General features: G+C 50.7%; 1 protein-coding gene across 3 annotated transcripts in view; it reads right to left on the bottom strand.

Moving 5' to 3' along the window:
• Window positions 1-670: 670 nt before the first annotated feature.
• LOC126524261 (uncharacterized) overlaps window positions 671-23,665 on the bottom strand; it is a 32,851-nt gene continuing 9,856 nt past the window's right edge. For 2 of the 3 annotated variants that reach the window (XM_055067402.2, XM_050172589.3), the window contains 6 exons: window positions 22,773-22,953; window positions 20,886-21,197; window positions 20,104-20,352; window positions 19,145-19,318; window positions 8,957-9,072; window positions 671-1,130 (listed from right to left, as the gene is read on the bottom strand). In XM_055067402.2, the coding sequence (XP_054923377.1) occupies window positions 752-1,130; window positions 8,957-9,072; window positions 19,145-19,318; window positions 20,104-20,352; window positions 20,886-21,197; window positions 22,773-22,953 (1,411 nt within the window). In that variant the 3' untranslated portion in view covers window positions 671-751. Of the gene's footprint in view, window positions 1,145-8,956; window positions 9,073-19,144; window positions 19,319-20,103; window positions 20,353-20,885; window positions 21,198-22,772; window positions 22,954-23,665 lie in introns of all 3 variants that reach the window. The other variant, XM_072287339.1, reaches the window with a different exon arrangement.

The following is a 23,665-nucleotide window of genomic DNA, read 5'->3' as shown; positions in this document are numbered from 1 at the left end:
CAACTATTGGTTACATGCGTTTAATAAAACTGAATCTTATCCCCAATTGGGGAAATCCTATGTGCAGCGAACTGACTAGCCAAATGACTCTAGCTGGAAGAATTTAGAGGGCGCCTGCCATTAGCAATCAGGATCAACGAAACTACGTGCGAAGCCTCAATGGCACAACTAAGATCGATTCAGTCTGGTATCAGCTAACGTCAGCAACTGAATGGTACCAGCGATGCCAGTGTGGTGAAAGGCGGGAGCTGCGAGATCGATTCAACTGCTATTCTCTGCCCGCAGTTTTGATGTTATTAAGCCTGAAAAGGCAAATGGATTAGGCACGTATCCCTTGCAAGAACTTGCAGCTGCGCGGACAGGTTGGGTATTTTAAATAATTAAGTGCAATATTAATTTAAATATCTCTGTTAATTACGTACGTATTTGTGGCAAATGATATTCGCCTATAAGTAGCAATCTCTACACAGGCACGATAACCCTAAGGCCACCCTGTCTTTCAATTTCACATTCATAAAAACTTGTATGTGCATACTTGTATGAGGCATCCTTCAATGCCTCATTTTAATGTGAGGGCCGCCAGTGCTCCAGAGGGAAAGCATAGCTAAACGCACCAAAACATATTCTAGGTCCAGCCGCTATCGTGATGCTGAGGCTTCGAAATTCCCAGGCTTCCACCGCGTAAGTGACGCTTGTCCGACTTTCGAATTCTGGTGATAGCTGAGTAAAGCTTAAGACTCCCTCAATATCCTCATGCTGATGCCGCCGCGTGGACATTTTTTTGTGTATCTAAACTGGCGGCCTTTGTTAAATATTCACGGCGCCAGGCTGCTGCTGCCGTTGCCTTAGTGGTTAAGTGAAGCGTGTGCAGAAGTGCCCTTGCCATCGCCGAACCGCGTGCCCGGGCCAACGAGTGTCCCGTGTCGATGCCGGACAGCGCAGCTGCGTAGTACCGCGACAGGTGCTCCGCGCTGTCATCGGGCTCCCCGAGGAAGACCACCCGCAGCGCGTCGAGCCTCTGCAGCGCCGTCCACAGCTCGGTGGCCGTCATCCACGCGGTGCGGTTGCGCAGCAGGGCGGACACTTGCTCCCGCGCTCCGTCCACCAGGGCGCGCACGTCGCCCTCGTACCTAGTAAGAGGCGTCTGGAGGATTGGTGGAAGAAAAGTAGCGAAACGACAAAAGACGGAGACGTACAAAAGCACAGTTCGCAATAGGGGATCAGAAAATTTGGGCGTGGTAGTTCAGAGTGTTTTTTTTTCTTTTTTCATTGTTTAACCTAGGTAGGATATTAGGCAGTATAGTAGCAAGAGCTTGGTGGCGCAACCCACCGCCCCGTTCCAAAGGGGACGCTCATAATATCCATCCATCCATCCTGCATGGAGAAATGAGCGTGGTGCAGGTCGGGCTTGCGAGACAATGATGGCTCCGCAATGGTGGATGTGTTGCACTCGCAGAATATGCCCTATGAGGAACCTTGCGTCATTAAGTACGTACATCACCTTAACTCCTGCCAGCACGTGTGCATTTATTTATTTATTTATTTATTTATTTATTTATGAATGCTGCCAATCTCGTCACAGAATATAGCAGCGAAGGGACATGAAAGGTCTGTTGGTTTCAGAGAGCCATACATGCGTAACATTTACATTGCTATTTGAACAGTACATAAGAACAAAATGGTTTTGGTTACATCACGTATACATAGAAGAAAAGAAAAGCAATACGTTTGTAACAGTGACACAGGCTAGACACTGTTACGTTTCGCCTACAACGCGCGGTAATGCCGGCGCGGATGCAACGGACGCCGGGGCTTCGTTCAAAGCGGCGGACATTTTGGCCCGTTCGACGCCGCCGCGACGCCTCCCCGCCAAGCGTGTTCAAGCGTGTTTCAGTGCCACGTGTCTTCGTGTGTGCGTGTGTGTGTGTGTGCCCACGCTTGTCAAAGCGCGGCAGCCGGGGAGCGGAGCTCCCCAAGTGAGGAGCCAGCAGGTTTGTCCGTCGGCGGGTTGGCGAGGCGTCACTACACTCTGCTCACCATGTCTCTCGGCTCGACCGTGCGCGCCGTCGTGGGCTCATGCTCCGCCGTGTCGTGGGCTCATCCCGTGACCTTCCTTCTGGCCCGCGACGCCGAGAGTATAAGAGCAGCTGCCCCCGGACGCCAGGAGAGAGGCTCCGATTTGTACTGTTGAGTTACGTGCTCTCCCGTCTCTCCACTTCGGTCGACCTGACCGGCCGCTCTTTTGCTATGTTAGAATAAACAAGTTGTTCTGTTACCAGTCTACTCATGCTTTGCCGGGACCTTCGGATGCTTCCAGTGCCCCAGGCCGCCAGGCCAACGCTACCCTTGGGGCTTGCGACCCATTCGCAAAAAAAGGCGCCAGCACCGAGACCCCAACAACTGGTTGCCAGCGGTGAGATCGCGACAACGGAGGCCAGCAGCGAAGAGATGCGGTTGACTGTATGCTGAGCAGCACAACGACCATCCGGGAGCAGTGCAACGAGCCCTGTGTGATGACTGGTTGCCTGCAGCGGAACGACTGCGCTGAAGTCTTGGCTGCGAGGTTTGGTGAGTGCGGGACTTTCTTCTTCTGAGTTTTGCCAGGCTTTTGTTAGTGTTAGAAACAGAGCTGGTAATTGTGGTTGTCGTTGCTGCCGGGTTAGTTTGCGGCAAGACAATAGTAGGCAGTAGAGAAAGCAGCATTCAGAGCAGCCATGGATTTGAAGTCGTTGCGCAAACCGATATTGCTGGAGCTTGCAAGAGAGTTGGGTCTGGATGTCTCAGACAAACTCAGAAAACCAGAACTGCTAAGGGCTATTCTTGAGTTAGAAGCTGAGGATGACGAGCTGTCGGATTGCCTTGAGACCATTGAGGAGAGGGAGCGTGAACTTAAAGAACAGAAAGAGAAAGATGAGCGTGAACGAAAAGAACAGAAAGAAAAAGAAGAGCGCGAACACGCTTTGGAAATGAAGCGTCTCGAGGTAGAGATGGAACGCGCTCGTAATGGAAGTCAGGCACACGGTGCAGGAGAACGAGTATTGTTCAAGATGACTGACCTGATGCGGCCGTTTAAGCTTGGAGAGGACATTGGTTTGTTCCTGGTTAACTTTGAGCGAACGTGCGAGAAGCAGGGGTTCTCTCGGGAAACGTGGCCACAGCGCTTGCTCACTTTGCTACCCGGCGAGGCGGCCGACGTAGTCGCTCGCTTGGAGAAAGAGGAGGCAGAGGATTTCGACAAAGTGAAATCGAGTCTGCTAAAAAAGTACAGGCTGTCAGCGGAGGCGTTCCGTCGGAAGTTTCGGGAAAATGAGAAAGGCAAAAGTGAGTCATATACAGAGTTTGCGTACAGGCTTATGTCAAACATGCAGGAGTGGCTCAAAGAAGAGAAAGCGTTTGGTGACCACGAGAAAGTTCTGCAGTGTTTCGGGCTAGAACAGTTTTATAGTCGGTTACCTGAGAACGTGCGGTACTGGGTCTTGGATAGGCCAGACGTTAGTACGGTGGCTCGAGCCGCTGAGCTAGCCGAGGAGTTTGTGACGCGTCGGGCTCGCGGAGCTAAGGACGGTCAAAAGGGTGAATTTGGCTCCAAGTTTGAGAGGCCGAAGTTCACACCCATGAGAGCAAAGGGGGATACACGTAGTGCGGATGCGAGTGAAAGCAGTCCGGCCGAACGTACGGAGACGGCGGCAACCGAAGCCGAACGCAGAAAGCGGTTCGAGACGAGGCAAGCGCGCGTTTGTTATACGTGCCAGAAGCCGGGTCACTTTTCGGCGCAGTGTCCAGAAACAAAACAAAAGTCGTGTTTTTGTCTTTATGCAGCACTGACGAGAACATGAAGCTTCTCGAGCCTTACATGCGAGACCTCCTCGTGAACGGGAAAGAGTGCCGAGTGCTTCGCGATTCCGCAGCTACAATGGATGTAGTTCACCCCTCTTACGTAGAACCCGATATGTTCACGGGCGAGTGCGCATGGATCAAGCAAGCAGTGGAAGCTCATAGCGTGTGTCTGCCGGTAGCAAAAGTGCTTATTGAAGGACCTTTCGGAGCACTTGAGACGGAGGCCGCAGTGTCATCTATGCTGCCCCCCCAGTACCCGTACTTATTTTCGAACAGGTCCGATCACCTCCTGCGCGAGAAGGGGCTTTTGTTTGGTGAGGCTAGCATTCAGGCCTTAACCAGATCGAAGGTTCGGGAGCTCGCTGCAAAGGCGGTAGTTGCGGGGCCGACGTTGTTGAACGATGAAAAAGGGTCAGAGGCGCAGCAAGCTGGTATTCAGAGCACGCCCGAACTGAATAAGATTGAGCCTGTAGCGTTAAAGGCACCAGATACTGGAGAGGAAAATCCCGACACGGGAAAGTTAGAAGAGCTGTCTCCAGATTTGCTCATCGCGCCTACGTCAGACGGACTTAACAGGTTGCTAAAAGTCAGCCGGTCGGCTTTGATAGCCGAGCAAAAGAAGGATGGCAGCCTAGAAAACATACGCTGCATTATCAAGGAAGGTATCGCCAAGAAAAATGCTCGCTTTGTGGAAAGAGGTGGGGTCCTGTACCGGAAGTATCTAGACCGCAGAGGAGTGGAGTTCGATCAGCTGATCGTGCCTCAATGCTATCGTCAGGATCTGTTGCGCTTGTCGCATGGGGGTTCGTGGTCCGGACACCTAGGAGTTAAGAAAACTAAGGACCGTCTCTTGCAAGAGTACTATTGGCCAGGGTGTTTTCGGGACGCAGACCACTTTGTGAAGACATGCGACACCTGTCAGCGGGTGGGCAAGCCAGGGGACAAATCGAGGGCGCCGTTGAAGTTGGTACCTATCATTACGGAGCCTTTTAGACGGCTCGTTATTGATACAGTGGGACCTCTGCCGGTAACAGCCACGGGGTACCGACACATTTTGACTGTGATCTGCCCAGCGACAAAGTTCCCTGAAGCAGTGCCGCTTAAAGAACTCAGCTCAGTTGAGATAGTCAATGCACTACTGTCCATATTTGCGCGAGTTGGTTTTCCTGCAGAAATCCAGTCAGATCAGGGCACAGTGTTTACTAGCGCTTTGACGACAGCCTTTCTCGAAAGGTGCGGGGTAAGGCTGTTACACAGCTCAGTGCACCACCCCCAGTCGAATTCCGTTGAGAAGCTCCACTCCGTCATGAAGCGCGTGTTGAGAGCATTGTGTTTTGAACATCAAACTGACTGGGAGCTGTGTCTGCCGGGAGTGATGTTTGCATTAAGGACCGCGCCGCATGCGGCTACGGGGTTTTCGCCAGCTGAGCTGGTGTACGGTCGCTCGCTGCGATCTCCGCTTCGCATGCTTCGAGAATCATGGGAAGGCAGGGGCGACGACCCAGTCGTGGTAGAGTACGTGCTTAAGCTCCTCGAACGCTTAAGAAGGGCACAGGAGTTGTCAGGTGAAGCAATGGCAGAGGGCCAAGGTTTATTATGATCGGACAGCCAGGGCCCGTCGTTTTGAGGTGGGCGATGAGGTCATGATATTGCGCACATCGCTAAAGAACAAACTCGACGTGCAGTGGGAGGGCCCAGCACGGATTGTTCAAAAGCTGTCGGACGTTAACTACGTGGTGAGTCTGCCAGGAAAGCGGAAAGCACAGCAAGTTTACCACTGTAATCTGCTCAAACCCTATAAGCAACGGGAAGCAGTGGTGTGCATGATGGTAAACGTTCCCGAAGAGCTTCCGATCGAGCTTCCGGGACTAGGCTCAGTGACGAACAGGAAAGACACCGATCAAGTCATTAGTGACTTAATAAGTAAAGCATCGCTGTCGCCTGAGCAGAAAACCGAACTACACCAGCTCTTACAAGAGTTTCAAGGTCTGTTCTCTGAGAGGCCTGGTAGGACTTCTGTCCTTACTCATGACATAGAACTTACCTCCCCAGAGCCAGTACGATCCAAGGCGTACCGGGTGTCACCCCGCCAGAGCGATATTATGGAGGCTGAGGTAACGAAAATGTTACAGCTCGGTGTTATTGAAGCGGGTGAGAGTGATTATACCTCCCCTTTGATTTTAGTTGAGGTACCGGGCAAGGAACCTCGTCCTTGCGTCGACTACCGCAGGCTTAATTCCATCACTAAGGATCAAATTTATCCGATCCCTAACATCGAGGAGCGCCTTGAGAGAGTGAGTAGCGCTCAGTTTATTTCCACCCTAGATCTTGTCAGGGGTTATTGGCAGGTCCCACTTACAGAAGAGGCTAGTAGGTATGCGGCGTTCATTTCACCAATGGGGACATTCCGTCCTAAAGTTTTGAGTTTTGGTTTGAAGAACGCGCCATACTGCTTTTCAAGCCTCATGGATAAAGTGTTGCGGGGACAGCAAGAATTCGCTTTACCGTATCTAGACGACGTAGCGATATTCTCCGCATCCTGGCCTGAGCATATGGCGCACTTGCGGGCAGTACTAACCCGCCTGCGCGATGCGGGCTTGACAGTCAAGGCTCCCAAGTGCCAGTTAGCACAGGCCGAGGTTGTCTACCTCGGACACGTGATTGGTCGGGGTCGTCGCCGCCCCTCTGAAATAAAGGTGGCCGCTGTGCGAGACTTCCCGCAACCGCGCACGAAGACCGATATTCGGTCGTTCTTAGGTGTCGCCGGCTACTATCAGAGGTACATCCCCAGGTACTCTGATATCGCGGCTCCCTTGACGGATGCTCTAAGAAAGACAGAGCCGCAAACAGTCGTCTGGGACGAGACAAAGGAAAGAGCTTTTAGCGCCCTAAAGAGCGCCCTAACAAGCCAGCCTGTGCTACGATCGCCCGACTACACAAAAGGGTTCGTTGTTCAGTGTGATGCTAGTGAGCGAGGCATGGGCGTTGTACTGTGCCAACGGGAAAATGGAGAAGTAGAACACCCCGTCCTGTATGCTAGTCGTAAGCTGACGAGTCGTGAGCAGGCGTATAGCGCCACCGAGAAAGAGTGTGCGTGTATCGTGTGGGCCGTTCAGAAATTGTCATGTTACCTAGCTGGCTCGAGGTTTATCATTGAGACGGATCACTGCCCTCTCCAATGGCTGCAGACCATCTCTCCCAAAAATGGCCGCCTCCTGCGCTGGAGCCTCGCTTTGCAACAATATTCCTTTGAGGTACGTTACAAAAAGGGGAGTCTCAACGGTAACGCCGATGGCTTAAGTCGAAGCCCCTAACGTGGGAATCAGCCTCAAAATTGCTTGTTACGGATGTTTTTCTTCCTGAGGCAGGATTTTTTTAACTTATTGCTTTTGTGTAGTGTTTCAAAGTGATGATGTGCTTTCTGTGCAATTTTCCGATTTGTGGACGCGTTCTGAGTGCTGCTAAACTACTGTAAGGAACTAGGCAGCAGTATAAAAGGGGAAAGAGCCTGGCAGGGCTTAGTGAGGGTTGTGCCGTGCTTGCTGACTGAGCGGTTGACTTTCGGCGTAGTTCTAACGCTTGCCGGAAACGAGAACAAAAAAAGTCAACTCTCCCGAAGTCACTTTGCAGTGTCCTGTGTGCACCTGAACGTGAGAACGAGGCCTTCTCTGTGCGCTGCGCTCAGGAAACGCCAAAGGACGCCCGACTTCGGTTATGAGCATCATCGAGCGACATCCCTCCGGACAGCGGATGCAGTCCCCTGACCATCGGGATCTCCTTCCCCCGGCGGGGCGGTCTGTTACGTTTCGCCTACAACGCGCGGTAATGCCGGCGCGGATGCAACGGACGCCGGGGCTTCGTTCAAAGCGGCGGACATTTTGGCCCGTTCGACGCCGCCGCGACGCCTCCCCGCCAAGCGTGTTCAAGCGTGTTTCAGTGCCACGTGTCTTCGTGTGTGCGTGTGTGTGTGTGTGCCCACGCTTGTCAAAGCGCGGCAGCCGGGGAGCGGAGCTCCCCAAGTGAGGAGCCAGCAGGTTTGTCCGTCGGCGGGTTGGCGATGCGTCACTACACTCGGCTCACCATGTCTCTCGGCTCGACCGTGCGCGCCGTCGTGGGCTCATGCTCCGCCGTGTCGTGGGCTCATCCCGTGACCTTCCTTCTGGCCCGCGACGCCGAGAGTATAAGAGCAGCTGCCCCCGGACGCCAGGAGAGAGGCTCCGATTTGTACTGTTGAGTTACGTGCTCTCCCGTCTCTCCACTTCGGTCGACCTGACCGGCCGCTCTTTTGCTATGTTAGAATAAACAAGTTGTTCTGTTACCAGTCTACTCATGCTTTGCCGGGACCTTCGGATGCTTCCAGTGCCCCAGGCCGCCAGGCCAACGCTACCCTTGGGGCTTGCGACCCATTCGCAAAAAAAGGCGCCAGCACCGAGACCCCAACAACACTCAGTAAGTTTGATGTTGCTGTGTTTGTTATGTTTCATGCTTTTTCGGATTTCGAGTTTCATATTTCCACTTTTATATAAAACCTGTAATTTCAGTTTGGTTTCGTTCCTAATCTTGTATCATTAAGGCGTTCTAGAACGGTGCTATCCTGCTCTGCCAGTAGTAAGAACCTTTTCTTTACTAGTGCTATTATTTCTTGTTTTCATATTGTTTAGAATTTTCTCATCAGTGTAATTAAGTTCTGATTCTGCCATTTATATCATGTACGCATATTTCTGTGAAGACGTGCCAGTACATTCACTGACTACGGGACCTCTTTCTGTATATTCTAACTTGTAATTCTGTCATTCTGAGCAAATAAAGTTTATGCAGGACATAAATGTGTACTCAATGAGCACAAGGGGCCGCTCGATGGGGGATTGGTACTAGCTCTCGCCATCTTACTTTCCCCACGTAAATCGGCAGCCTGTTCCTGAGAGCAAACTCAAAAGCCCCATGGTTTCTTTCTCGGGAAAATAATCAAAGCGACCACGGAACACAATGATTAATATGTGCGCCAGCGTTGCCGCAACAAAACTTCCAGGTTCTTTAACAGCGACGTCGTGCAGCCGTAATGCGTTTCTGCGTGACAAAGACGTGCGCCCATGGGCCGAACTCGCCGTGCATCACTGACTTGTAGCTGTTCCCGTCGCTGGTGTCCCGGCTGACCGCCTGGCGGGCGAGGGAGAGGGCGCCGAAGCGGTAGGTTCTCGCCAGCAGGTGAACGCACGCCTGCAGCTCTTCGGGCACCTGCGTATTTTTTTAATTATTTTTTTTAGACTCAAGCTCTTGCGTATTTATACTCTCGGCATTTAGCATCTATCTGGAAGTGCAGCAGCTGTACCCCACGTTCCATAATCGGTGAAATGCGCCGCGCATATATATATGCAGAGATGAAACAAGATCGATGTACACGGGGACGTGAAGACGCAGTGACCGATAGTCGGGCGAAGAACGTAATGAGGAGGAAACAATTCGTGCCGCTTCTTTCAATCTCATCGCCACTTTGCTGCGGCAAGAAAAAAAAGAATAGTTAATTTTCCTCTTTGAAGAATTGACCTGAGTTTTAAAAAAAGCTGTTATTCTTTGGTTTAGGGCATATACCGTGTGATTAAGCCACTGGAATGTTCACTCCGCGGCACACGAAGTTCTTATTGGGTCGGACCGAAAGCCCTAATAAATTAGCATCTCATTGCTTTTCTTGTGCAAGATTCAATAATGAGTACTGAATCTTACTGCTTTAATTGCTCTTATCTTGACATGTAATTTTGCCTTTCAAGAACACTTACCTCATATCAGTCCTGAAAATTGACCTGTAAATATAACTTGGAATTATTCACCCATTTCTTCCTCAATCCGCCGTAATGGTTATGAGTCACATGTTCGTTGAACAACCACAACAACCTTCAGCCCTCCACAATTTATGCTTCAATTAGCATGTGCGTTCCAAGATAAGTGTGCATGAAAATGCACACCTAAAAATATTATGTTGCTAACAGCAGGTGCGACATCGTCCGGAAATTTTATTGTCACATTACTCCTGAACGGAAAGTTTCAAGGCCAGAGTATAAGAAGGGAGGACAAAATAGGCCGATAGAAAATAAATATTTACGTAGTGTTAATGTGGTAACGATAATAACAAAATAAAATATAAGCAACCAAGTTAGAACGAGAAAAAAAATATGGTTCGCGTGCGCTGTCACTTCGGCAAAAGTGCGAGTTACCTTGGCAAGCTTGGCGAGACAAAGTATCCTGATCAGCCTGGTTACGCCCACTGCAGGGCAAAAGCCTCTCCCATACTTCTCCAACTACCCCGGTAATGTACTAATTGTGGCCATGTTGTCATTGCAAACTTCTTAATGTCATCCGCCCACCTAATTTCCTGCCGCCTCCTGCTGCGCTTCCCTTCCCTTGCAATCCAGTCCGTAACCCTTAATGACCATCGGTTATCTTCCCTCCTCATTACATGTCCTGCCCATGCCCATTTCTTTTTCTTGATTTCAACTAAGATGTCATTAACCTGAGTTTGTTCCCTCACCCAATATGCTCTTTTCTTATCCCTTAACGTTACACCCATCATTCTTCTTTCTATAGCTCGTTGCGTCGTCCTCAATTTAAGCAGAACCCTTTTCGTAAGCCTCCAGGTTTCTGCCCCATACGTGAGGGTAAGACACAGCTGTTATACACTTTTCTCTTGAGGGATAGTGGCAACCTGCTGTTCATGATTTGAGAATGCCTGCCAAACGCACCCCAGCCCATTCTTATTCTGGTTATTTAAGTTTCATGATGAGGATCCGTGGCCACTACCTGCTTTAAGTAGATATATTCCCTTACCACTTCCAGTGCCTCGCTACCTATCGTAAACTGCTGTTCTCTTCCGAGACTGTTAAACATTACTTTAGTTTTCTGTAGATTAATTTTCAGACCCACCCTTCTGCTTTGCCTCTCCAGGTCAGTGAGCATGCATTGCAATTGGTCTCCTGAGTTACTAAGCATGGCAATATCATCAGCGAATCGCAAGTTGCTAAGGTTTTCTCCATCCACTTTTATCCCCAATTCTTCCCACTCCAGGTCTCTGAATACCTCCTGTAAAGACGCTGTGAATAGCATTGGAGAGATCGTATCGCCCTGTCTGACGCTTTTCTTTATTGGTATTTTGTCGCTTTTTTTATGGAGGACTACGGTGGCTGTGGTGCCGCTATAGATATCTTTCAGTATTTTTACATACGGCTCGTCTACACACTGATTCCGCAATGCCTCCATGACTGCTGAGGTTTCAACTGAATCAAACGCTTTGTCGTAATCAATGAAAGCTATATATAAGGGTAGGTTATATTCTACACATTCCTCTATCACCTGATTGATAGTGTGCATATGGTCTATTGTTCAGTAGCATTTACGGAATCCTGCCTGGTCCTTTGCTTGACAGAAGTCTAAGGTGTTCCTGATTCTATCTGCGATTGCCTTAGTAAATACTTTGTAGGCAACGGACAGTAAGCTAATCGGTCTATTATTTTTCAGGTCTTTGGCGTCCCCTTTCTTATGGATTAGGATTATGTTAGCGTTCTTCCAGGATTCCGGTACGCTCGAGGTCATGAGGCATTGTGTATATAGGGTGGCCAGTCTTTCTAGAACAATGTTCCCACCATCCTTCAACAAATCTGCTGTTACCTGATCGTCCCTAGCTGCCTTCCCCCTTTGCATAGCTGCCAAGGCGTTCTTTACTTCTTCCGGCATTACTTGTGGAATTTCAAATTCCTCTAGACTATTTTCTTTCACATTATCGTCGTGGGTGCTACTGGTTCTGTATAAATCTCTATAGAACTCCTCAGCCACTTGAACTATCTCATCCATATTAATAACGATGTTGCCGGCTTTGTCTCATCAAAAAACATCAAAAAAAGAAAAAGAAAGAAAGAAAGGAAAAAGAGACGAGTGCTCAGTAATCCTTTTCAACGTTCCTAATTAAGCTAGAGACGTTAATATGTCGCTACACACTACCCTTATTTTATTTCTCATCATGATCAGACATAAATTTAGCGCATATAAAGTAGAGTTCGCTCGAGGCATCGAGAAACATTGCCGATAACGGTCGTAGATGCATCTCGGAACACCACCTTAAGAAATATTCCACAAAGCTTATGTATTATTATGTTGTATTATCGGAACAACCACCTTAAGATTCCGCAAAGCTTATGTATTGTTATGTTGTATTATGTAGTATTACTGTGATTACTATAATTAGTATTACTATTACTATTACCCGCCGTGGCTGCTCAGTGGCTATGGTGTTGGGCTGCTGAGCACGAGATCGCGGGATCGAATCCCTGCCACGGCGGCCGCATTTCGATGGGGGCGAAATGAGAAAACACCCGTGTACTTAGATTTAGGTGCACGTTAAAGAACCACAGGTGGTCGAAATTTCCGGAGTCCCCCACTACGGCGTGCCTCATAATCAGAAAGTGGTTTTGGCACGTAAAACCCCATTATTTAATTTTTTTTTACTATTACTATTATTAGTACTTATCTAGCATTATGCACACGTATTTAACTTCCCCTACTGTTTGCCACAATGGTTGCCCCGTTTTTTGTAACTTTCATCCCTGTGGTAAATGTAATTATGCCGACAGGGGGCTAAATATTGTTCTGCTCGTAAAACCCAACTATTTCAAACGCTCCTCAGCACTTCAATATGCAACTTATTGAAGACCGCTCTAAACCCAGACACACTCAACTTACCCCGCCTTTACCCACAACGTCCCCCTTATTTTCACTACATATAAATAGACGGCTCGATTAATTCACCAGGGACAAGGGCCAAAGCAACACGAACCGCTTATAACGCACGAAAGTGCTGCAATGGGGGTGTTCGCCTAGCAGAAGGGTAACTAGATATAGGTTGTAGCGCTAGGCGTAAACAGGTCGGCGCTATATCGTAACGGGGAAGCAAGCCCTTCTCGTCGTCTTCTCTTGCACCAGCACACCAGCACCATGCCTACTGCCCAGTGCCTTCAGTACAATCACTCCCCACCGAAAGAGTAGCCATCCTGGCGACTTAAGGACAGGAGAACACAGGGGGGTCATGGCACTGCTTGAGCCGGGAGACGTGGACAATTTCCTGGCCCCGACGACGCTGGTCGGAAGGCGTTTCGAGTGGCTCGATGAGGTAGTTGACCGCGGATGTTTGTTTCAGTACCCGATAAGGACCGTGGTACTTGGAGAGCAGCTTGGAGGAAAGGCCTGGAGGAGTAGAGGGCACCCACAACCAGACCAGCGAGCCAGGCGCAAAGCACGGAGCCGTAGTGGATGAATCGTGGCGAAGCTTTTGGCGCCACTGGTCCTGGGATGTGAACGAACGAGCGAGCTGGCGGCATTCTTCGGCGTAAGCAGCCGCTCTAGAAACAGTCGTACACTCCGAAGCATCTGGCCGGTAAGGTAGAATCGTGTCCATAGTGCATGAAGGTTCGTGTCCGTAAAGGAGAAAGAAAGGGGAGAACCCAGTGGTGCTTTGCGTGGCGGTATTGTAAGCGTAGGTGACGAAAGGTAGAATGCGATCCCAATTCGAGTGGTCAGATGAAGCATACATGGCCATCATGTCACCAAGGGTGCGGTTGAAACGTTCGGTCATCCCATTAGTTTGAGGATGATATGCCGTGGTAGTGCGGTGAATGATGCGACACTCCTTTAGCAATGCTGAAAGGACGTCAGAGAGGAAAACGCGACCGCGGTCGCTCAGTAATTCTCGAGGTGCTCCATGGCGTAAAATCAGATTTTGAAGGATAAAACTGGCGACGTCTTTTGCTGTGGCAGATGCTAGGGCTGAAGTTTCAGCGTACCGCGTGAGGTGGTCGATAGCAACAATAACCCAGCGGTTGCCGCTTGGAGTGTTGGGAAGCGGACCGTATAGGTCAATGCCGACGCGGTCGAATGCGCGCGCGGGGCATGGTAAAGGTTGCAAGGGGCCGGTGGCATGTTGAGGTGGCGTCTTGCGTCGTTGGCATATGTGGCATGACCGGACATACTGGCGAATGAAATGGTACATACCACGCCAGTAGTACCGAAGCTGCAGGCGAGAGTATGTCTTTAACACACCAGCGTGGCCGCATTGTGGGTCGTCGTGGAACGTGGCGCAGATGTCGGAGCGGAGGTGTCGGGGTATAACAAGCAACCACTTACGGCCGCTGGAATTGTAGTTGCGGCGGTACAGCAGGGTATCCCGAATGATGAAGTGCGTGGCTTGGCGACGAAGCGTCCGAGAGATCGGTGCTGGCGACTGGCTGGACAGGAAGTCAATAAGCGAAGAGATCCATGGGTCTTTGCGCTGCTCTGATGGCATGTCGGAAATGTTTAGGGCGAAGGCACCGCAGGTAGAAATAGACGAGCGGACAGGGCCAGAGGGCAGGGGTGACCGGGATAGAGCGTCTGCGTCTGAATGCTTTCGGCCTGAGCGATAAACAACGCGGATGTCGTACTCTTGTAGGCGCAATGCCCAACGGGCAAGCCGACCGGTTGGATCTTTTAGTGAAGATAACCAGCATAGGGCATGATGGTCGGTCACGATGTCAAATGGACGCCCGTACACATAAGGACGAAATTTGCCGATAGCCCAAATGATGGCCAGACATTCCTTCTCAGTAACTGAGTAGTTCGCCTCGGCTTTGGTAAGGGTGCGGCTGGCATACGCGACGACGTACTCTTCGAAGCCATCCTTGCGTTGTGCAAGAACAGCGCCGAGCCCGACACCACTAGCGTCCGTATGGATCTCAGTTGGAGCAGAGGGATCGAAGTGTCGCAGTACTGGAGGCGAGGTGAGAACGCGTCGTAGTTCTTGGAATGCGTCGTCGCACGCCGAGGACCAGGCTGATAGGTCAGAACGGCCGGTGAGAAGCTGCGTCAAGGGGGCAATGACAGAGGCAAAGTTACGGACAAAGCGTCTGAAATAAGAGCACAGGCCGATGAAGCTGCGAAGCTCTTTCATGGTGGTTGGTTTAGGGAACTCGGATACGGCGCTAAGTTTTGTGGGGTCCGGAAGGATACCGTCTTTTGAAACTACATGGCCGAGAATAGTAAGTGTACGAGCGCCGAAGTGGCATTTCTTCAAATTCAGTTGCAGTCCTGCAGTGGAGAGGCACGCAAGTACCTGCTCGAGGCGGTTGAGGTGCGACGCAAAGTCGGTGGAAAAAACCACAATATCATCTAAATAACAGAGGCACGTTATCCACTTCAGCCCTCGAAGAATGGTGTCCATCATTCGCTCGAAAGTGGCAGGCGCGTTGCAGAGGCCGAACGGCATGACAGTGAATTCATATAGCCCATCAGGCGTTACGAAGGCTGTCTTTTGACGATCGGCCTCTGCCATTGGCACTTGCCAGTACCCGGAGCGCAAATCGAGCGACGAAAAGAATTCCGCTCCCTGCAGACAGTCCAAGGCATCGTCGATGCGCGGCAGAGGATAGACATCTTTGCGCGTTATTCGGTTAAGGCGGCGATAGTCGACGTAGAACCGAATGGAGCCATCTTTTTTTTTAACGAGGACAACCGGAGATGCCCAGGGACTGTTAGAGGGCTGGATGATGCCACGCTCCAGCATGTCGTCAACGTGCTGGTCGATGATACGGCGTTCAGCAGCCGACACACGATAGGGACGCTGGCGCAAGGGTGTTTGCTGACCGGTGTCGATACGGTGAACGACTGCGGACGCTCTACCCAAGGATGGTTGGTCAATGTCAAATGAGGAACGAAAACGTTGGAGGAATTTGATGGTTTCTGTTTGCTGCGCAGGTGTGAGTTCTGCGTCGACGGCGCGAGCGAAGACGTCTACAGGGACATCAGTCGCGGCAGGATTAGTGACGGAACAAATCGGAAGTGATGCCGTGTCGCCAAACATGGTGGCTGGGAGAACGCTATCGAAAGCTTCAGCGGTACCCAGGCACTCGCCGCGAAGTAGGGATGATGGGCAGGCGGACGGATTGCACACGTAAAGGGCAGCAGAACCGTCGCAAAAAGTGACGACAGCAAACGGAAGTAGAAAGTTCCGGCGGCGCGCACAAGTGGCCGACGGTGTAAACAGAACAGATGAGTTCGCAGCAGAGTTACATGACACAGGAACCAGAGCGGCGGAGAAAGGTGCGTTATCGATGTCAGAGGCGGCAACAACTTTAGGAGAATGGTCGTCATGGTCGCAGCACGGCACGGATAACGTAAGTTCGGCACGAGCGCAGTCGATAAGAGCTTGATTGACAGATAAGAAATTCCATCCAAGAATAACGTCGTGTGAGGAACGAGGTAGGACGACAAATTCTATAACATACATAACGCTTTGAATGACAACCCGGGCTGTGCACGACGCTGAAGGCTGAATGCGATGCGAGGTTGCCGTACGCAGAGAAAGAGAGGTAAGGGGAATGGTCACTTTGTTCAAATTGCGGCAAAGCTTCTCACTAATAATAGAAACGGCGGCTCCGGTGTCGATAAGTGCGTGTACGGTGACGCCATCTACGGACAGTTCAATTTCGTTCACCGGGTTAGAATGAGGCCTTGAAATGTTCGACGTAAACGCAGTTCTTGCCTCTGGAACTGCGACTGTTAGTTTTCCTCACGGGCTGGGCTGGGTCGGCGAACCATCGGGGAAATGGATCGGCGACGTGGGGAAGGTGACCGGCGTGCATCGAAAGGGAGGCGACTGTAAGATGAGTCCGGAGGAAGGCTAGATGGGTCCTGACGCGGAAGTCGAGCAGGCCTGTAGCTTGAGGCGCCCCCACTGGCAGGTAAACGGGGGCTGCGACGGCGGCAGAATCGTGCTACGTGGCCCGGAAAATGGCAGAAATAGCATATTGGCCGGTTGTCAGATGTACGCCACGGGTTGACGACAGGGGCTCCAGCGGCCGAGTAAGGGACGACCATCGGGCGTGAAGGTGGCGGCGGCACATGGAAGGTGCCAGTGGCCCGGTAGGCATCAGGAGCCGGAGGAGCGTAAGGCCGGGCAACAACGTCAGCGTAAGTGAGCGGTCCAGCTGCAGGCTGCGGAGGAGGGGCAGATGGCAGCGCCGCGGCAACTTGGGTCTGAATGACGTGGCGAAGCGAGGGAGCCAAGGTTGTCGACGGCTCGGGTGTGCTGTTCGCCAGAGAGAGTTGGCGTGCCACTTCCTGACGGATGAACTGCTTTATCTCCGGCATTAAGGTAGAGATATCGGCAGCGTCGCGGCCGAAATCCAACGGAGATAGATCCGTGGTGTCCTGCTGAGCAGCGCGCGTTGATGCACGCTGCTTGCGCAGCTCGTCGTAGTGCTGACAGAGCTGTACGACCTCGGCAATCGTCCGCGGACTCTTCGCGACGAGCATCTGGAAGGCTTGGTCATCGATGCCTTTCATGACGTGCTTAATCTTGTCAGCTTCGTCCATAGATGAATTGACGCGCTTGCATAGCGAGAGCACGTCTTCAATATAACTAGTGAAGGTCTCCTCCTGGCGTTGAACTCGACCACGCAAGCGCTGCTCAGCGCGAAGCCGGCGAACGGCGGGACGGCCGAAGACCTCTGCCAAAGTTGCCGTGAAAGCCGACCAGGTGGTAAAATCGGCTTCATGATTGCGGAACCATAGGTTTGCCACGTCAGTCAAGTAAAAGATGACATTTGTGAGCTTGGCGCGGTCGTCCCACTTATTATAGGCGCTTACACGGTCATATTCGGCGAGCCAGTCTTCCACGTCGTGGTCGTCTGTGCCGCTAAATATAGCCGGATCGCGCTGCCGGATGACGCCAGAACAGACGATGGCGGGGGGCACGGGAGCAGCAGCCTGGGACGGTCCCGGTTCATCCATTGCAACAGCTGGTGGTAGCGTTCGGCTGCGGAGTTCCAGGATGTCGAAGAGAAACCCAGCAGCTCCACCAAATGCAATGGGGGTGTTCGCCTAGCAGAAGGGTAACTAGATATAGGTTGTAGCGCTAGGCGTAAACAGGTCGGCGCTATATCGTAACGGGGAAGCAAGCCCTTCTCGTCGTCTTCTCTTGCACCAGCACACCAGCACCATGCCCACTGCCCAGTGCCTTCAGTACAGTGCAAATAAAGCAAAGGTTAAGTGAATAGGGGCAGTGCTAATTAGGTCAGTACAATTAAAGTTTTTCCACAAATTTCAAGTAACATACGCCTCCCCCCCTCCTCTTTCACTACCACCGAATTTCAACTCGGTGTCACATATAGTTTTCTTAGGAATCTGGGAAACATTGTGGATAACGGCAGTATACGACACACTGGAACGCTTGAACAAGTTATCTTCAACAAAAAGTTTTATTAGCGAGGGCAGATAATGCACTTAATGTACGTAGCCCCACAACATGATTTTTACTTCAACGAAAATTAAACAAATAACGTACCGGGTAAAGTTCACCGAGACCACCGGAAAAAGAAACTACGCCCTTCGTACAACGCATGTAAAGTCTGAGAAAATAAGTGTTCAGTAATTTTTCTTTTTGCGATAACAATTAAGCTCAAACCATATGTCACCGATTTTGTGTGCCAAAGCGACGAGCTATGGTTTCGAGCGACGAGACGGGTCATCGCGCGAACACATCGTTCGGTTCTAGAAATCTAGAATTCGTCGCTCGTCGCCCGGAAGTGCTACGTACGACTAGCCAAATAGCGCGAAGGCGGAACACAATGCACGTCAGTCAAGTACTACCGGTTATCACACGGAAAGCGCAAACAACCGAATTTTGATACGCGAAAAGGTAAAAAAACCTGCTACAAGACTTTCAGAATAAGGTCAGGCGTCACGCCAGTTTCGGTGCGCAAAGCCTTCACTCTCGTGGGGTACTATTTGTAGGCGACGAGTGGACGCAACAGCCATCTTTTCATCGCGTCGCTTGTCGTCGTCGCGCGCAAAATCGCTTACGTGGGGTTTATACTTTTATACGGACACTCCAAGCGTATTTTTCCGCTGCCGCCGACGTGGGGCTCCGCATATATTTAGGCATATCTATGCTGCATGCTTATTCATGCCGTCTTTGCGGGTTATACTGCCGCACTGTTCAATCACAAAAGTTGTCCATACTAGGTTATACGTTCTGGACTAAATAATTTCTCAGAATCTTGAGAATGGCAGCCCGCAAACAAATTTCTAGATAGAGAAAATTCACAGCGCATCACCGTCCGAAAAGTTGAAGCGCGAAGTTTTAAATCTTGCTATCGATCGAAGTCCGTGCTTCGCCCTTCGGGCGAAAGTGTCAATGCTTTCCATGGCACTTATTTTTACGCACCTCAAAGACCCTCAAACTGTGGTTATACATTGTTCCGTGTACCCCGCCTCGGTGGAGTGCAGCTCCTACCTGAGGCACGTGCTCTCCGTGGCTCAGAGGGAGCAGCTCCTGCGCCGTTCCACCGTGGGGCAAAGCAGGGGACAGAAAGACAGCAAGCGAGAAGGCCACGTAGTTGAGCAGCGCGGTCGCCTCGTGTCTGCCGAGCAGCGCCGACAGTTGCGCCAGTTGTTCGGGACTGTCGACCTGCGCGAAGGGACAGAGCAAGCACGGCTCCGAATTGAAACGTTGTCTTCTCACTAAACCAATCACCTCAAAATTGCCACCTTTACAGCCTAGTTTCCAAAGCCAAACTAAAGACTATGGGTCTAAGCTTGGGCACGGTCGTGCTCAACCGCGCGCCGGGGTTAAATGGTTTGAACGCCTGGAAATCGGCCCAGCTGATGAAGTGCCCAGTTTTTTTTACTGCGGCACACGCCTGACCCTTCTTTCCGCGGCTCAGCGTACGGGTTTTTTTGGAGCACAGTGGTCCGTACCTCCTTATAAAGGTGAACGTTAGAATTTCAAATATTAAAGGCGATTAATTCATTGTTTGATGAGTATGTGAGTACACGAGCGTATTCTTCAACCAAATGAACATCCGTGAGAGCCCAGAGCAAAGTATGAAGGCTAGAAACATTACGAGTGGCGATTTCTGCGCACTCCAAAAAAAAAGAAAGAAACAAGATGATGTTACACATCATTCCTCACATAACATATTGCGCTAAAACATTTTTGAACGTATATGCTACCATAATAACATTTAACATCTAAAAGAATTGCCGTACATCTACGTTACAGGAAACGAAACTAACGTGTCGTAAAAGAGAAAACCACGTCATATTAAATGCGCCATGCTACGGAATGTGCAAAATGTGGAGCACCACACGTGTGTTGCGCGCACTTGTGTGTGGCAGAGCGTAAAAAAAAATAATCACGCTAACGAAATTTCCGGAAGCTGATCGATCGCAAGTGCAGCTGCGCTGTCTTACCTGAACAAGAACGCGCGGTTCTTTCGAGGCATTTTTGCCGAGGACCACGTCGCCCAGCAGAATGCGTGCGTACTCCTCCCACGACCATGCCTTGTTGTGGCCGTACTCCCTGGCCAGTGTGCTAACGTTGGTAAGAGCGACATGGGGAACGGGCTCAGCGCCGGAAGTTGCCGAAGTCGAGTGTCCAGAAGAAGACGCGACGCGGCCCACTCGAATGATGGCGGACAGCTCCTGGTCGACCTCAAGCACCTGAAAGAGCAGCACGGCGCATCAGGTTGCGGATATCTACGTACAAGTCTCCCCTCCAGGTGTCAGTTGATTCTGTCGATTGAAAATTTAGTTTCAACACAATTCAGGAAACTTCATAACCATGAAAACCGAACAGCCGCCACCGAACTGTGCATCGAATTGGTGGCGTTGCCGAATGCATGCATTTGCAGTCGCTTATCTACGGGCGCGTACCTAAAAAAAAGTTGGTGTGACCCTGAAATCTCTGTGTAATCGTCACGTTTCCTGTTTTGCATTTGTTCACGCGCGCCGATATCTGCCGTCTCTCTTTGTTGCCACGTTACGTCGTCGGCGCAAACATTTGGTAAAAGAGGGCTGGCGTTTCGTCAGCTCGATGACTGCCGTTTTTGTTCTCTCTTTGAATAATAATTTCTGTTGCTTACATCAGCTTCAAACGTAAGCAACGCAAGCTTGAAAGACAAAAAAAAATTAAATACAAAAATAAGACTCGGCACGATCTGTAAGCGGATGTAAGCCAATCTCCGACAACGCACCTGCGCGGCTTCCTCCTCGAGCCTTCGAGACGGCGCCTTGATGAGAGCGAAGCCGGCGAGGATCTTGTTCAGCAGCGCGTCCTTGTCGGGCTTGCCCAGGACGCCTCGCAGGCGAAGGGAGGGCGTGGACTCGGGCGGGTCTAGGAAGAGGACCACGCTCTGGGCTTGTCTGCGGCGACGCGCAGCGGTCAGCGATGGCCGGAAGATGGCCGCCAAGCCGAGCTCACGGTCCAGCAGCCCCGCAACGCGGGTCAGGTTGGGCAGAGTGAGCGACGACGACGTGTCCTCCGGCGATGCTTCGTACGGATAGCGCTGGGCCGAGACAAAAGTCCTCTCACAGCGACAGTCAAGTACATATCGACGCTCACCTTAATTGACATCAGTCGCAGGTTGAAAGGGATGAAAATCACGCAGGCACCGCGTCATAGAGGAGGCGCTTTAATACGAAGCAATATTCCGAACTACAAAGACTCCATATACAGTGGTGTATCCGACCAAAGTCGCAGCAGCTTTAATGTTTTAAGGAAAGCTTTGTGTGCGAATGAAACAAAGTAAGTTTTTACAAACCTCCCGTAGAATTAGGCGGCAGGATTGTGTTTTTTATGCAACCCGCCGCAGTTGCTCAGTGGCTATGGTGTTAGGCTGCTGAGCACGAGGTCGCGAGGTCGAATCCCGGCCACGGCGGTCGCATTTCGATGGGGGCGAAATGCGAAAACGCCTGTGTACTTAGATTTAGGTGCACGTTAAAGAACCCCAGGCGGTCGAAATTTCCGGAGTCCTCCACTATACGGCGTGCCTCATAATAAGAAAGTGGTTTTGGCACGTAAAACCCCATAATTTTTTTTTGTGTTTTTATGCAAAATGCTGCCACTAAGTTGAAGTCATGAAGTTTTAAATCATGATGATTAAGGCCACAATTTCAATGCAAGATTTGTAGAGCACACTTGAAAACGTTCCTTTAAACTGTTTTCCACATTTAAAGCAATGTTTCTCTGAAGACCAAGCCGCATACCACGACGGCGTTTAAACATTAAATACTTGGGGCATCATTAAATCATACTTTGTCACTTTCCATCACTCTATTCGTCGCTGGTCTCTCATTTCTGGTCTTTTAAATCACACTTCATTCACGCAGAGTCAATCACGTTTTAGGCATCTTTGGTATCATTAGTTTTTGCTGATCGCCAACGACCCGGTCTCGGGCAGTCCTGGAAAACTTATCATGCACAAAGGCCCGAGACGCTACGTACGCAAAAAGCTTGTTGGCTGAATGCAGCTCCTCAGAATTCCTGAGCGATACGGGACAACGAAACTAATATACCGCAGTGTTCACTATCCAGCAGCCAAACGAGAGGCCTCATCACCGCAGTCCTTACGTTGCAAGTCTAATACCTATTCATCGCAACTCGAACACCCTGCAGACGTTGTTGTCACAAAAGACCAACTATAGGCGAAACATTGACGATAAATCGAGTGAAAAGGGTTGAGCGCGACGTTCAGGCATACGACGACAGCGGTGCATAGATTAGCAAACGGGCGTAGCCGATGTATGAATTGAGTTGCGCAGATAACCGGTGGCCTACTATAACTAGGCCATGCTTGGGCCTAGTATGGGCCAAGAGAAAGGAAGCGAAGTCGAGGACGGGCAGAGAATCAGGTGGCGCGATGAAATAATCGAATTTGCAGGCCTAGGATGATTCCAGTCAGCCAACCCAACATGGGAGGGCAGTTTCAGACCACTGGTATAGAGGCCTCCGTCCTGCAGTTGGCATACACAGGATGATGATGATGATTATTATTATCTATCCACCGCGATCGCCTCTTCGAAATGCCACAAGCTTGGCGAGGAAGCATTTAATTCCGAGGGCGCACCAGTCAAGAACGCACCTCGAGACCATAGTGACGGAAGAGGTCCTCGAGGTCCGGCCATGGTCCTCGGCTCCTCTCCTTCGAGACGCAGCGCAGGAAGAAGTCCGAGGCGCGCGAAATGAAGCTGGCGTTGCGGCTGCTCGCATCCACGCTCGCATCGGCTTGGTGGAACTCGTGGAACATGTTCTCCAAGCGGTACCTGAGTCACGTCCGTGACCAATGTTTAGGCGAACTTTCACAGTTATGTACACGACACAGCCCCTACAGCACCACGCAGACCCTGGCAAATCAGTTCCACAACCTGTTGCGGATGCGTCCGTCTTGTGGACTTTCGCAGAAATGTTTCGCCATAGGCGGTGTCCCTGTGTTTAGAAATGTCGAGCAATTCAGCCCCGCTCTGCGATCAGCTAGCGTCTTGGTTAGCTCGAACGGTAGGCGACCGCCTCTCAAGCCCGGATGATAAAGGTACAATGACGGACGGGATTGCCACTGCGGTAGTTGGATGGTCGAGTTCCGATAGATGCGAGTTCTGCTCCTCATCGGCGGAAAGTTGCCTTTTCCTTAACTTACATTTCCCCTTTCCACATATTTCCTACATTTCATTAACAGAACACATAATTTGCCCCGTGCTTTCCCTAAATTCATAGTCTGTTATGTTCATGTCAAGCAAGCGCTTGTGTGCCTCCGACGTCTTCTGCGTCCTATGTCCTGTACTGTGCGGTAGAGGTATCAAAAGCAATCGAACACACAAAGAACGAAACAAAGAAAAGAAGAAGCACTAACAAGCCTGATATTGTACCTTGCTTTCCTAAAACCTAATATTTGTATTGCTTTCTTGCACATGTGAAGTTGAGAATGCGGCGAATGAGTACTCCACCCGTTCGTCTTTGTAATTTTTTTAGTACTTGAAG

The sequence above is a fragment of the Dermacentor andersoni genome, chromosome 3 (assembly GCF_023375885.2).
Source record: "Dermacentor andersoni chromosome 3, qqDerAnde1_hic_scaffold, whole genome shotgun sequence".
Lineage (NCBI taxonomy): Eukaryota > Metazoa > Arthropoda > Arachnida > Ixodida > Ixodidae > Dermacentor > Dermacentor andersoni.
This window is presented reverse-complemented; position numbering and strand designations above follow the sequence as displayed.